Here is a 13,780-nt window from a genome sequence, read left to right as displayed (position 1 = left end):
CTTTATTGCTCTTTTATTTCTCATCTCTTTGTCATGTGTTAACGTTGGCATCTAAAGGATTCTAAGAACAAGTTCATTACCCTTTGTTTAATGAATTCTTAGCTTCTGGATTTGCACAGTGGACTTGAAGTTCTTAAACTTTTAATTGGGCCGTTTTCTGACTCCTTAATGCTTTTTTCGGTGAAAGTGATGAATATATGTATAATTTTTAGTCATATGTTATATATTCGAAGAATGCCCTAGTAAGTAAGGAAGATGTTGCTAAATAATTGATTAGGACCTTGTATCAACTCACTTTTTTGACTATTGTATTCTGCTTATCACTAAATGTCAATCTACTCTATTTGAATAGAAACTGGAACTGAAGAAGTAAATCTTAGATTTGAGGTCAAGAAGGACATTTTAGCCAAAATTTTTCAATGCTCCTATTTGTAAAGAAATCTGCCTTGTTAATCAGTGGTTTTCTTTCATAATGGAATGATGATGAATTTGCATATAGTTATAGTTAAGCTCAATGTCTCAGAAGAACCAGTAATGAAATCCTGTTATCTACTCTTTACTTCAAGCTCCGTTTTTATGTGTTTCTTGATATAGCAGTTGTACCAATTACATTAAATGCATTAAAAATTGTTTCACAGAAATGCTGGACTTGCATAAATTTATATATTATAAAACAGGGCTAAAATGAAAGATCATTTTTTGGTCTGATATTTAGCTTTGGGTATATTTCAATAGAAGAGTAATTCGTGCTTTTGCTACTCTCTTCACTACCTAAATAATTTGGTATTTCACATAAATGGAATATACTATATTTTATGACATTTAAGGCTAGTCTCAGCAGACCTGTTATTTCAGGGCTATTTTAATTGTTTTCCAACTGATGTCCCTTTTATCATCTCCCTCTGTACAGTCTATCCCTGATACCAGTGCTAAATTAATTTTCCTGTAAGACCCTTTGCAGGGGTGTGTATGTGTCACCTCACATGAAAACTGTTCCCATTGCCTGCAGATCTACTACACAGTTGGAGAGATCCAGATTGTAATCCCAGCATCATCACTTAGCTAATGTGTAATTAGTTCATTTATTTGTTCAGCACATATGTGCTGAAGACCTATTATTTGCCAGTTCACAGTGATGGATGAGACAGACAAGGTCCCACGCTTACATTCTAGTAGTATTTACTGTGTTGGTCCCCGTCCTTTCTGTGAGCACAACCAAGGATTCAGCAACTGTCTTTTACTATGCTTGTTTTCTCTCACCTGTACTGCAGGCTCCTTGGAAGCAGAAACTACATGTTAGGTCTCTGTGTCTCCGGGTTTGTGGTATCATATATAAAGGGTTTTCACTAAATTGTGATCATAATAATAGGCTAGTCTCAGTTTTTTTCACTGTTGGGATTATTTGATTTTTTAAATTATTAGTGCCGCTATTTTAATTAACACTATCAGGTAACAATAGAACACAGTTCAAAACAATTAAAAAGATGTATTGTAATGTGATCTGATCTGACTGTTTTCTACCAGCTTTTTTGTTTTTTAATAGCAGTTGTTGATACATATGTATTTTTTAGGCCTTATTGAATTTGAAGAATGTGACCCTGCTAGTGCAGTTGAAGGTAAGTTGACTAGTTGTAATGTGTGGTGACTAGCTAATGTCTTGCGTTTATTGAACAAATAAAGAGGGGCTGCTCTCCATTGGTGCTGGCATGTCTATGGAGTGATGTAAAAAATCTGAATGTGGTTTGAAGCCCTGCAGATACTAGTTTTTACCTAAGAAATAAACAGTAGGTTTGCCCAAAGGAATATTAGTGTGTCAGAATATATATTTTAAAAGATTAAATATAACATATATTTGTTTTCAAATATATATTGAGATTGTTTTCTCCATTGACATCCACTTTTAAACATTTTACTGTTTTACTGTTTAATGTTTTTTGTTAAATTTAACGAAACTTATCACTACACATTAATCTATAATTCTTATTCTACAGTTGATAACATTTCAGGAATATTAATATTACCATCATTCAAAATTTGACTTGGAGAAAGGGTCCACAACCCTTCCCAAGAGATGCCTGCTATTTTTGTCATGTTTCATATATCTCACTTTGCAAGCTACCAGAAATAATTTGAAAGCAATCTTCTATTTTTCCCAAGACATGTGTAAGAATTTGGAGAAATGGTTTGCTGTTGTGTATAAGGTTATTATTGGAGCAGTTAGGAGCTCTGGGGCCTAGACTTTTTATGGATACTAGCTGTTTGACTGAGAACAATAATTATTTAAGTAAAATGTGAATAATAATACCTGCTTTGTGAGAATGAAAATGTATTTGATTTTTTAACTATTATGACATGCTATACAGATGTATGGTTCAGGGAGCTAGTTTTGCATGAAAGCAAGTATGTTATTCTAAGATAACCTGGATTCTAATCCTGGGGGTAGCATTTACTAGTTGTATAACACTGAATTAAAAAAACAAAAAATACCCTTGAGTTTCCTCATCTATAAGATGAGAAGTTAGCTTCGATGTACGTGAGTTCTCAAAGAGTAAGCAGCTAAGCTTTAAGTCCTGAATTCCATCAACAATTAACAGCATGAATGACCTTTAAAAAACAATTTGTCATGTAAGAAGAGGAGGAAGAACTGCCATTTTAGGCATATTATATTGCTAATGGATCTGTGGTGTCATCTTTTTATTTAAAACAGCACATTTATATTTTGTGACCCTCTAGACAGGAAACATGATTTGACCGACATTTATAACAAAATCTCATATAGTGAATAATGTACTTTCTTTGAAGTTTTAAGATATCTGCAAATGCTTTTTGCTTGAGGTGATTTAGGGAAGACTTAGGAGAAGAAAGGAGAATTTAATCCATCAAGTGAATGTTCTATAACCTTTTGGTGAATAATAGGCTATATTATATTAATATGAGAAAAGTCTAAACAGACTATGTGATTTAAATATTAGGGTTTAGCATTCATACTTTTATTTCTTGCATCCAAGTTTAGTATCAACAGTTATTAGCAAATTATGTGTCAAGATACAAGATACATTCATAAGCTGAATACATTCATCAGGAACAGTTACATTTCTATAATATGCATTTATTTTAAGGTATAAAACCAAGGAAAAGAAAGACTTTTGGTTTGCCAGGAATAATTAAAAAGGAAAAGGATGCAGAGTCCGTGTAAGTATATTAAATTTTGTTAAAATCTTTTCTGTTGTTATAAGTAATTAAGAATAAGACCGTTGTTTTGAATTTGAAAAGAAAAAATTCTTTTGGAAATAACTCAGTGTAGATGTCTAAGGTGTGAAAAACAAACTTTTCTAAATACATTTGCCAGCTCTTCTGGTTTTAGTTAAAAAATATTAACTTTTCATATTATTTTAAAATTTTAAGATTTGAAAGCTTTAGTGTCTTGAAATTGAAAGTTTAAAGATACTGTTATTTTATAAAATGATACATGCATATTTTTGAAAAATTAAAAGTGCAGAGAAAACTAAACAGTCGTCTTTTTTTTTTTTTTGTGAGGAAGATCAGCCCTGAGCTAACATCCATGCTAATCCTCCTCTTTTAGCTGAGGAAAACCGGCTCTGAGTTAACATCTATTGCCAATCCTCCTCCTTTTTTTTCCCCAAAGCCCCAGTAGAGTTGTATGTCATAGTTGCACATCCTTCTAGTTGCTGCATGTGGTACGCAGCATCTGCATGGCGGGAGAAGCGGTTCGTCGGTGCATGCCCGGGATCCGAACCCAGGCCGCCAGTAGTGGAGTGCGCGCACTTAACCGCTAAGCCACGGGGCCGGCCCTCTTCTATGTTTTAATGCCTAAGAAAAAAACCCGTGATCAGCAATTTGATGAACATCCTAGACGGCTCAGCATATAGGCATATAGCGTATATGGATACATAAATGGAAAATGTTAAATGGGGAGAAAAAAAGCTCTAACGTGTTTTAAACATTTATACCAGGTCATTATTTTTAGATGGAGGGTGGAATATAAATCCAATTTACCTTTTTTTAAAAATAAGAAATTAGTATACAAAGAATATATAATTAGCATACAAGAAATTCAAATAATGTTAGCTAAAGTGAAGTTTTCTACCTTGGCTACACATTAGAACTACCTAGGAAATTAAAATAAATGTATCTATGCCAGGCCCCACCTCAGACCAATTAAACCAGATTCTTGGGGCATGAGGCCCCAGCATAGTTTCTGTTTGTTTTGAGCAGCGTATGTAACTCTTGGTATCCACCCAGGGTTGAGAATCATTGAGCTGTGATTAACCAGAGAGAAACTGGAATTAAAGGAATCTTTCTTTCCGTAATTACTCAGCCCATTTAGACTGAAGAGACACTAATCAAAAGTCTTGAGTGATTTATCGACCCAGTAACAGTGGCTGAAAATTCATTTAAAATCTCTGCTTCTCTAGCATGATCAGCAGAACTCTCAGGAGATGTAGTGTTTTGGTGGGCACTCACATTTTCAATACGGGAAGAGAATAATGTGCTCTGTGGGTGCTCTTGCCTCCTACCTCGTTAACATTCTTATCTTCTGAGTTTCTCAGAGTTTCTACCATTCCAAATGTCTGTTTCCTCCCGCCTTCCAAGTTTTATTTGGTTAACAAATTAAGACCAATTGCAAAGTGATTTATATCTATAGTTAACCATCTCTTCTGCAAATTTCTTTTTTGAGCATTTATAAAGGGGACGGAACCTAATCTCTTTTTATAACATTGGAAATATGTATTGAAGTCAAAATGATTGATTTGGAAGTAAAATTTTTAAATATAGCCAGTTCATCTGTTAGTGACTTATATTGTAAAGAGTAATGACCTAAAATTAAAATATTTTTATAATGTATGGTTTTCACAGCTGTTTATTCAGGGAGTTTATAATATATTTTGTATGTTCCATGTTTTTAAAATAGTTTTCCATGATCAGTAATTTTCAAATATGATCATTAGGCCACTTGGATGTTGGAATATTTTTTACCAAAGAGAAGGCAGAAAACCAGTGCGTCACCCTCTGCACCATGATCGCCTCCCTTCAGCGCTTCCTGGCAGGAAGAATGTTAGAATTCACTTTGCTTGAACTGCCCGAGGCTCCTGGCATGCTTCTTCTCATAGCCCGAAGGCTTTGGAAATGCCAGCAGTCGTGGAAGAGGGGTCCTGCTGGAGCTTGCTCTTCCTGGGGCTTCTTCCGCAGTCTCTACAGCCCACTGTGAAGGCGCACAGATGAGCGCTTTACCACAAAGACTGCAGATCCGGCTTAAAGCCAGAGAATACGCTGTTTGGAACTTCTACACTTACTTTTATATTTGAACTATATCTTTTTAAAACAGAACGAAGAGGTGTTCTGACATCTTATTTGATTTGATTCTGTAGAGGGATTGAATTTGTTATTATAGTGCCTTTTCTGGAACATTTCCTCAGAGTATGCATAGGTTTTTTGATGTAATATTCCTCATTTACCAATAATAAGGAAGCTGTTTCTCAGAATTTGCGATTTTAAGTGACTTCTGAGTGGATATAAAGACACACGAGGTTTGCATTGACCCTGTCTCTTTGGTGCTTCAGTTTGGATGCAGAGCAGTGTAGTCCTCTCCCTCTCGTTTCATTTTTTCAGTCTGTTGCATCTAGTCTTCCTTTAACAAAATTCTTCAGTCTGTAGCTTTTTCTGGTTTGTGCTAGTCTTCGAGTAGATAGGGATTACCTGTTTGTCCTATATATTATTTAGTACTTTTTATTATTAGTTCATTTGGCTCTTCAGGTGTGCCTACTGCCTGTGTTTCCAGTCAGAGTGGCAGATTCTGATAGCATATACATTAACTGTCTCAAGCCAAAGAATATGTAGCTCATCCAAATGCCTTTTAAATGTGCACTCTAATTTTTGTTTGTGAATTTATTTTGGAATGTGTACGTAGAAATTCTTCTAACCTTATTCCTCATGACCTCAGTGTCTTTAATTTTACATATTTAGGTCTATATTTGGTTAATTGAGAAGGTTGGTCTTCTTTATGTTTTAGTTTTACATTTAAAATAGTAGTTTTTTTCTAGTTTATATCCAAATTCATATTTATTTATCAGTTAAAAGATAAAATACCAGTTCTCAGCTACATATTACATTATACTAGAAAGCTATTCCAACTGGAAGCCTGACTACTCATTGAACATATTTGGAGAAAAGTGTTTTTGACTTCTGTATATACTAGCTTATGGGAAGTACTTCAAATGAAACTGAAGTTTTAAAAAAATTTTATTTAAAAATGTTATTTACCATTATTTACCAATAAATATAAATATAGCCTTTTTTTTAAGCCAAGCTTTCTTCTTTGAGGGATTTTTTTTTTTTTTTTTTTAATTTTCTCTCCCCGAAGAATTAAAAACCACTAGAAATCCTTGTAGGACTGACAGTTTCCTTTATATGATGTGTGTATATTGCATGATATGTGTATATTCATGGGAAAAAAGTACTTTTGAAAGTAGTTTTTAAAATACTTGTGAGCTATTTGTGTTTTATTTTGTCATGGATTATGGGTATAGGAATGCCTTTTGAATTTTAAAATCATTTGATATATTTTAATCTTCATAATTTGATTTCTCTAAATATTTTTATAGAGTTTAAATAAAAGTTATGTTTAAACCAAGGTAAATACTTTCAATATAGTATATTTATGAGATAGTTCTAATAGTTGAATATTTCTAATATTTTGTTTGTTTTAATAGGGAATGCCCTGATGCAGATTCACTTGTAAGTACATTTTACTTTGATATAAACAATTTAAATTAGCTATTTTCATTAGAAATACCCCGTGTCTTTGGGTTGAGTTGTTTACAAATCTTTCCAAGAGAAATACTAACCAGGTTATTGTAAATTCACTATTAAACTTATTTTACAGATGCATTTTTGGCTTTATATTGCCAGATGCAATTGTATTAAATAGAAAGTAGTTCTACCTACCTTTGAAAAGTGGACATTTTACTTTTAAAATTGGAATGGTGCCATAGCATATTGTTTTTCCTGGGAAATATGCCAGATCTCAAATCTGCATACTTTCTTTTAAAATGTGGGGCTCTTACTAATTTATTCTTAGATCTATTAAAATTCTACTTTATTTGTCATGTATTTGAGTTTTGTTTAAGAGATTATCATTTTAGAAGCAACAACCATGGTCAGTACTTTTCTGTGCTTTTTTTGTTTTGCTTTCAAGAAAGTTTTTTATATTTTTCGTTGGAATTTATTTCTTTATATATAATTAAGGAAGACATCAGATGGAGCTCCCTGTGGCTACAGTGCAATAGTAGGTTGACCACGTGGTGTAAGTAATGTGTAGAAGACACCTCTTTCAGATTGTTTATTAGACACTTGTCATGTTGAGCAGTGGAGTGGAGTCCAGCTGTCTGTCTCCTTTGCTTATTGTTCTTGCTTGCATAGTTATTGTTTCTTCTGGCCTCAAAACATTTTAGTCTTTTACAGCATAATAATGTACCAAAATAAAGGACTAGATATTTTGTGAAACATTGTGTTTTATGTTAAACTAAAATAAAACTAGTATTTTTGTTTTATATTTCAGCTTTAAAATAGAAAATTATGATTTGTCATTAAATTTATGGTGAAAATAAAATAGACTTCTGATGAGCTCTAGAGTTGAAATTGTCAGAGTGTTTTTGGAGCTATAACATGTACCTTACCACTTGCCTGTCTGGATACCATTGGTTTAGGACTGAATGAAAAAGTCAGCATATGTTTGGTGTTTACTTTAGTACTCAAAATGCATTTTACTTCTAAATTAATTATTTATAGCATTTGTTTGATGATTGCAACATTCAATAAAATCCTTAATACTTCATGTTTTATTTTATATATACTCTCTTAAATAAAACATTTTTAATTTTCTCAGCTCATTGATACTGTTCTTTAATGATCAGTATTAGCCAATTTTTAGTCAGTACTTATCTGGAATTAGAAAAGGGTTTTTAAAGAGGATGCAAAATTCTAATGCCATATAAGAAATGATTGATAAATTTGTGTAGAAATGAAAAACTTATAAAATTAGAAAAAATACACCATAGAGGATTTTGAATCACTAAAAATAAATTGGCAGAGTTTATTAGCAAGACATTTAACAAGGGGCTAATTACTTTCCTTTGTAAAGTTTTTATACAAATCAGTATAAAAGCTAAACAAGTGCCTCAGTAGGAAAAGGGCATTAGGATAAAAACAGGCAATTTTCATAAAAATAAATAAAAGTTGTGAATAAAGATAAGAAATATTGTTCAGGGGACAGCCCAGTGGCGCAGTGGTTAAGTGCACGCGCTCTGCTGTGGTGGCCCGGAGTTCGCAGGTTTGGATCCCCGGTGCGCACTAACGTACCGCTTGTTAAACCATGCTGTGGCGGCGTCCCATATAAAGTAGAGGAAGATGGGCACAGATGTTAGCCCAGGGCCAATCTTCCTCAAGAAAAAAAAAGAGGGGGGAGGATTGGCATTGGATGTTAGCTCAGGGCTAGTCGTCCTCACAAAAAAAAAAAAAAAAGAAATATTGTTCAAAATAGTAGTCTAATTCTGATGGAATTACTATTACACTTATCATGTTGGCAAAAGTTTTGATACACTCACACTCTTGGTAGGAATATAAATTGGTACTATCTGTCTTGTGGATAGTTTGGCACTATCTCCCCAAATAAGAAATGCGTATTCTTTTTGACCCTGTAATCCTATTGCTAGGAGTTTCCTGTTATGGCTGTAGTCACAAACTTTACATATATATATATGTGCTTGATCAAGATATATGCGTATATAGAGGGGAAGGGAGGGAGAGGTAGAGATAGATGTTTATTTCCACATTGTTTATATTAGCAAAAAACTGAAAACACTAAAGTATACATCAAAAGGGGGATTGGTTAAATACATTAGTAAACATTCACTTAGTAAAGTAATAATCAGATATTGTAGAATTAAGTTGCTCTGTGTCTGCTGGTATGGAAAGAGCTTACTAAATAAAAGCAAGTATGATCTTTTAAGTAATGGTGTTTTGAAAACGTGTGGGTATGTGTATTCCCTTTTTTAAAAAGAATGATTTACAAGACACTTAATTGTGGTCACCTTTGGGGATTACAGAGGATTACAGTGGTGGTTAGCAGGGATAGGAGGCTTTCATTTTGTTTTGTTTTCTTTTTGTTGATGTCATAATAGTTTATAACGTTGTGAAATTTCAGTTGTACATTATTGTCAGTCACCATAGACATGTGCCCCTTCACCCCTTGTGCCCACCCCCTACCCCTTTCCCCCAGGTACCACCAAACTGTTCTCTCTGTCTCTTTGTTAGTTTATCTTCCACATATGAGTGAAGTCATACGGTGTTTGTCTTTCTCTGTCTGGCTTATTTTGCTTAACATAATACCCTCCAGCTCCATCCATGTTATTGCAAATGGGACTATTTTGTCTTTTTTATGGCTGAGTAGTATTCCATTGTATATAAATACCACATCTTCTTTATCCAATTATCACTTGAGGGGGCATTTAGGTTGTTTCCACTGCTTGGCTATAGTGAATAATTCTGCGATGAACATAGGGGAGCATAAACCTCTTTGGATTGTTGATTTCAAGTTCTTTGGATAAATACCCAGAAGTGGGATGGCTGGGTCATAAAGTATTTCTATTTTTAATTTTTTGAGGAATCTCCATACTGTTTTCCTTAGAGGCTGCACCAGTTTGCATTCCCACCAGCAATGTATGAGGGTTCCGTTTTGTCTACATCCTCTCCAACATTTGTGTTTTTTTTGTCTTGGTCATTATAGCCATTCTGGTGGTTATAAGGTGATATCTTAGTGTAGTTTTGATTTGCATTTCCCTGATGATTAGTGATGTTGAACATCTTTGCATGTGCCTATTGGCCATCTGTATATCTTCCTTGGAAAAATGTCTGTTCATATCCTCTGCCCATTTTTTGATCAGGTTATTTGTTTTTTTGTTGTTCAGTTGTGTGAGTTCGTTATATATAACCCCTTGTTGGGTATATGATTTGCAGATATTTTCTCCCAGCTGGTGGGTTGTCTTTTCGTTTTGATCTTGGGTTCATTTGCCTTGCAGAAGCTCTTTAGTCTGATGAAGTCCCACTTGTTTATTTTTTCTGTTTCCCTTGTCTCAGTAGACATGGAATTCGAAACGATCCCTCTAGAACACTCTAAAGAGTGTACTGCCTATGTTTTCTTCCAGGAGTTTTATAGTTTCAGGTCTTACCTTCAAGTTTTTGATCCATTTTGAGTTAATTTTTGTCTATGGCAAAAGATAATGGTCTACTTTCATTCTTTTGCGTGTGGCTGCCTAGTTTTCCCAGCACCGTTTATTGAAGAGACTTTCCTTTTTCCATTGTATGTTCTTAGCTTTTTTGTTGAAGATTAGCTGTCTGTACATGTGTGGTTTTATTTCCGGGCTTTCAATTCTGTTCCATTGATCTGTGTGTCTGTTTTTGTACCAGTACCATGCTGTTTTGATTATCATAGCTTTGTAGTATGTTTTGAAGTCAGGGATGGTGATGCCTCCAGCTTTGTTCTTTTTTTTTTTTTTTTTAAGATTTATTTATTTATTTTCTCCCCAAAGCCCCAGTAGATAGTTGTATGTCATAGTTGCACAGCCTTCTAGTTGCCGTATGTGGGACGCGGCCTCAGCGTGGCCGGAGAAGCGGTGCGTCGGTGTGTGCCCGGGATCCGAACCCGGGCCGCCAGCATCAGAGAGCACGCACTTAACCGCTAAGCCACAGGGCCGGCCCAGCTTTGTTCTTTTTTCTCAGGATTGCTTTAGCTATTCGGGGTCTTTTGTTGCCCCATATGAATTTAAGGATTCTTTGTTCTATTTCTGTGAAGAACATCATTGGAATTCTCTTTGAAATTGCATTGAATCTGTATATTGCTTTAGGTAATATGGACATTTTAACTATGTTTATTCTTCCAATCCATGTGCATGGGATATCTTTCCATTTCTTTATTTATGGCCTATTATTATTTATTTATGGCCTATTTATATGACCTTTTATTTATGGCTAGTCTTACTAATTACTTAAAAAAATCAGTAATCTACCTTGGTAGGGAAATTATTATTCATTTTGTGTTCCTTTTTAAAAAGGTCTATGTAATTTAAAAAATTATTTTGAGGGACTACATCTTTTGAGGATTAACCAAGGAAGTATGAATTGGTCTTTTCTTTCACTTTTGGCCAATTTCCCCATTCCAAACAGAGAGATTGAGAAACTTATTCCACTGACTCGTGAGCTCTATCTTAATATATTTTTTTAAATCACTGCCATCACTATCCACCAAAACCACGTTTAAGATTGGTGGGCGAAGTAACTTGCTCTTTTCTTCTTCATACTACTTTTAACTTAACTCTTTGCTCCAGCTGTGTGGGGCCCTAATATAGAAACCATGGATTGAATGGACAAAGGTGTAAACAGGTAATGTATAAGTTTTTATTAATATCAGGTTTCTATGAATAGTTCTAGCATTGAAAACCTAGTACACTGAAAATCATTGCTTTTTTTAAAATAAAACTTATTTTGCAGTAATTATCAATGTACGCAAAGTTGCCAAGATGGTACAGAGCAGTCCCGTGTACCTTTCACCCCGTTTCTCCTGATGGTACTATCTTGCAAAGCTGTAGTATAGGATCTTGACACTGTTACATATTGACAACTAGGATATTGACACTAATACAGTCCAAATAGAACATTTCCATTACCACAAGGATCCTTCATGTTGATTGCCCTTTTATAGCCACTTCTGTTCCATCCTCACCCCCTCCTTAACCTCTAGCAACCACTAATCTTTTCTCCATTTCTGTAATTTTGACATTTCAAGAATGTTTTTTAAGTGGACTCATACCTCTGTATGTAACGTTTTGAGATTGGCTTTTTTCACTCAGCACAGTTCTCTGGAGAGTTGTTGCATATATGAATAGTTCATTCTTTTCTATATCTGAATAGTATTGCATGCTATAGATATATCAGAGTTTATTTAACCATCCACCTGTTGTAGGACATTTAGTTGTTTCCAGTTTTTGGCTTTAGAAGTAAGTTACTTTGAACAATCATGTACAGGTTTTTGTGTGGACATAATGCCCTTCTCTGACCCTGGTAATTTTCTTTCTGAACTCTGTTTTTCTGAAGTCTAATAGTAAAGACAGTCCACTCCAACTTTTTTTTTTAATTAATGTTTGCATGGTATATTTTTTCCATTCTTTTAGTTTTAGTCTACCTATGTTATATTTGAAGTAAATTTCTTGTAGATAGCATATAGTTTGGTCATGTTTTTTTTAATCCATTCTGCCAATCTCTTTCTTTTCTTATGTTTGTATCATTTATATTTAATGTAATTATTGACATGTCAGGGCTTAAGTCTGCCATTGTGTTTTTTGTTTTGTTTGTTCCTCTGTTTTTTGTTTTCATTTTCCTGCCTTCCTGTGGATTATGTGAACCTTTTTTAGAATTCCATTTTGATTTATTTTTAGAGTTTTTGAGCATATCACTTTGTATAGCTTTTTAAATGGTTGCTCTAGTTCATTCTCCAGTACTTTCAGATAGTTGTTTCTGTATTTTGACCAGAGTTTATAGTTGTAATCTGCAGGAGGTTGATCGGAAAACAGCTTACTCAGTGCTATAGAGAACAGCTCAGTATTTTAAATTATTACATCATCCTGTATAGCATATTGTAAACAAATTTAACAGTAGTGTCAGTTAGCAAATCCCAGCTACAACTTCTAGGAGATTAAATATCTGGTATGTGTGTTTCTACAGTACTGGGAATAGGAATAAAGTATTCTGAGAAAACTTTTCATTCTAATTTTTAATGAATCCACATTTGGCAAAGTTTCTTTGCATGTTAGCAAGCAATATGTAGAATTCGAAGAAAGTGCTCTACTTCTAGAGTCGTGACTACATCACTTGTCGTCTTTTTATCTGTGGCATCTATCTGCTTTTTACCCTATATTAGATTTTTCACCTGTAGATTTTAATCCATTTGTTAGTTCACTGCTGGCTACATTAGACTGTTTATTCCCCTTGGAAGCTTTAGCCATGTAAATTCTGCCCTTAGTTCTCCTTGACCTTGTGCTGTGCCTGTCAGATTAGCAATCCTTCATATTTCTCTTGCTGAGCTTTAGCAAGTGATTGGAGGAAGAACAACAGACTTTACCAGCAGAAGGATATTGTCTGCCCACTTACAACTGATACCCTAGCATTTCTTGGTAGTCTTTTTTTCTTTTAATTTTTAAAACTTTTTGTTTGGAAACAACTTCTAACTTACAAACAAATGCAAGAATAAAATTGTACGAAGAACGCTTGTGTACCCTTAACTTCTTACTACATTTGCTTTAACAGTTGTGTTCTCCCTACGCATGTGCATGTGTTTATGTATGTATGTATAATTTTTTCTGATTGATTCGAGCATAAATTATATACATTATGGCCCTTTATCTCTAAATAGTTGAGTATGTATTTCCTAAAAGTAGGAATATTCTCTTACCTAACACAAAAGCATACTCAGAGAAGTGTCCCTTCCTCCTGTATCCCTTCTGTTCCGTTGTCCTCCCTTGTAGGTCCCCAACTTTATTGTGTTCCGATTTATCCTTCCAGTGTTTTTGTTTTCATAAAGATAAGCAGATATCTATATGTTTTTAAGTTTTCCCTTCTTTTTCACTTAAAAGACATATATAGGGGCCGGCCCGGTGGTGCAAGTAGTTAGTGCGCGCTCCACTGCAGCAGCCCGGGGTTCGCCGCTTCC

General features: G+C 34.4%; 1 protein-coding gene across 3 annotated transcripts in view; it reads left to right on the top strand.

Moving 5' to 3' along the window:
- Positions 1-13,780, top strand: part of FCHO2 (FCH and mu domain containing endocytic adaptor 2) — a 119,842-nt gene that overhangs the window by 55,249 nt on the left and 50,813 nt on the right. For all 3 annotated transcript variants that reach the window (XR_015552045.1, XM_087430200.1, XM_087430201.1), the window contains 3 exons: positions 1,572-1,616; positions 3,120-3,192; positions 6,732-6,756. Coding sequence is in view for 2 of the 3 variants with exons in the window: in XM_087430200.1 (XP_087286326.1) it covers positions 1,572-1,616; positions 3,120-3,192; positions 6,732-6,756 (143 nt within the window). In the remaining variant the exon portion in view is untranslated. The remainder of the gene's footprint in view (positions 1-1,571; positions 1,617-3,119; positions 3,193-6,731; positions 6,757-13,780) is intronic.

The sequence above is a fragment of the Ceratotherium simum genome, chromosome 4, assembly GCF_057802395.1.
Source record: "Ceratotherium simum simum isolate JZ-2026a chromosome 4, ASM5780239v1, whole genome shotgun sequence".
NCBI lineage: Eukaryota > Metazoa > Chordata > Mammalia > Perissodactyla > Rhinocerotidae > Ceratotherium > Ceratotherium simum.
This window is presented reverse-complemented; position numbering and strand designations above follow the sequence as displayed.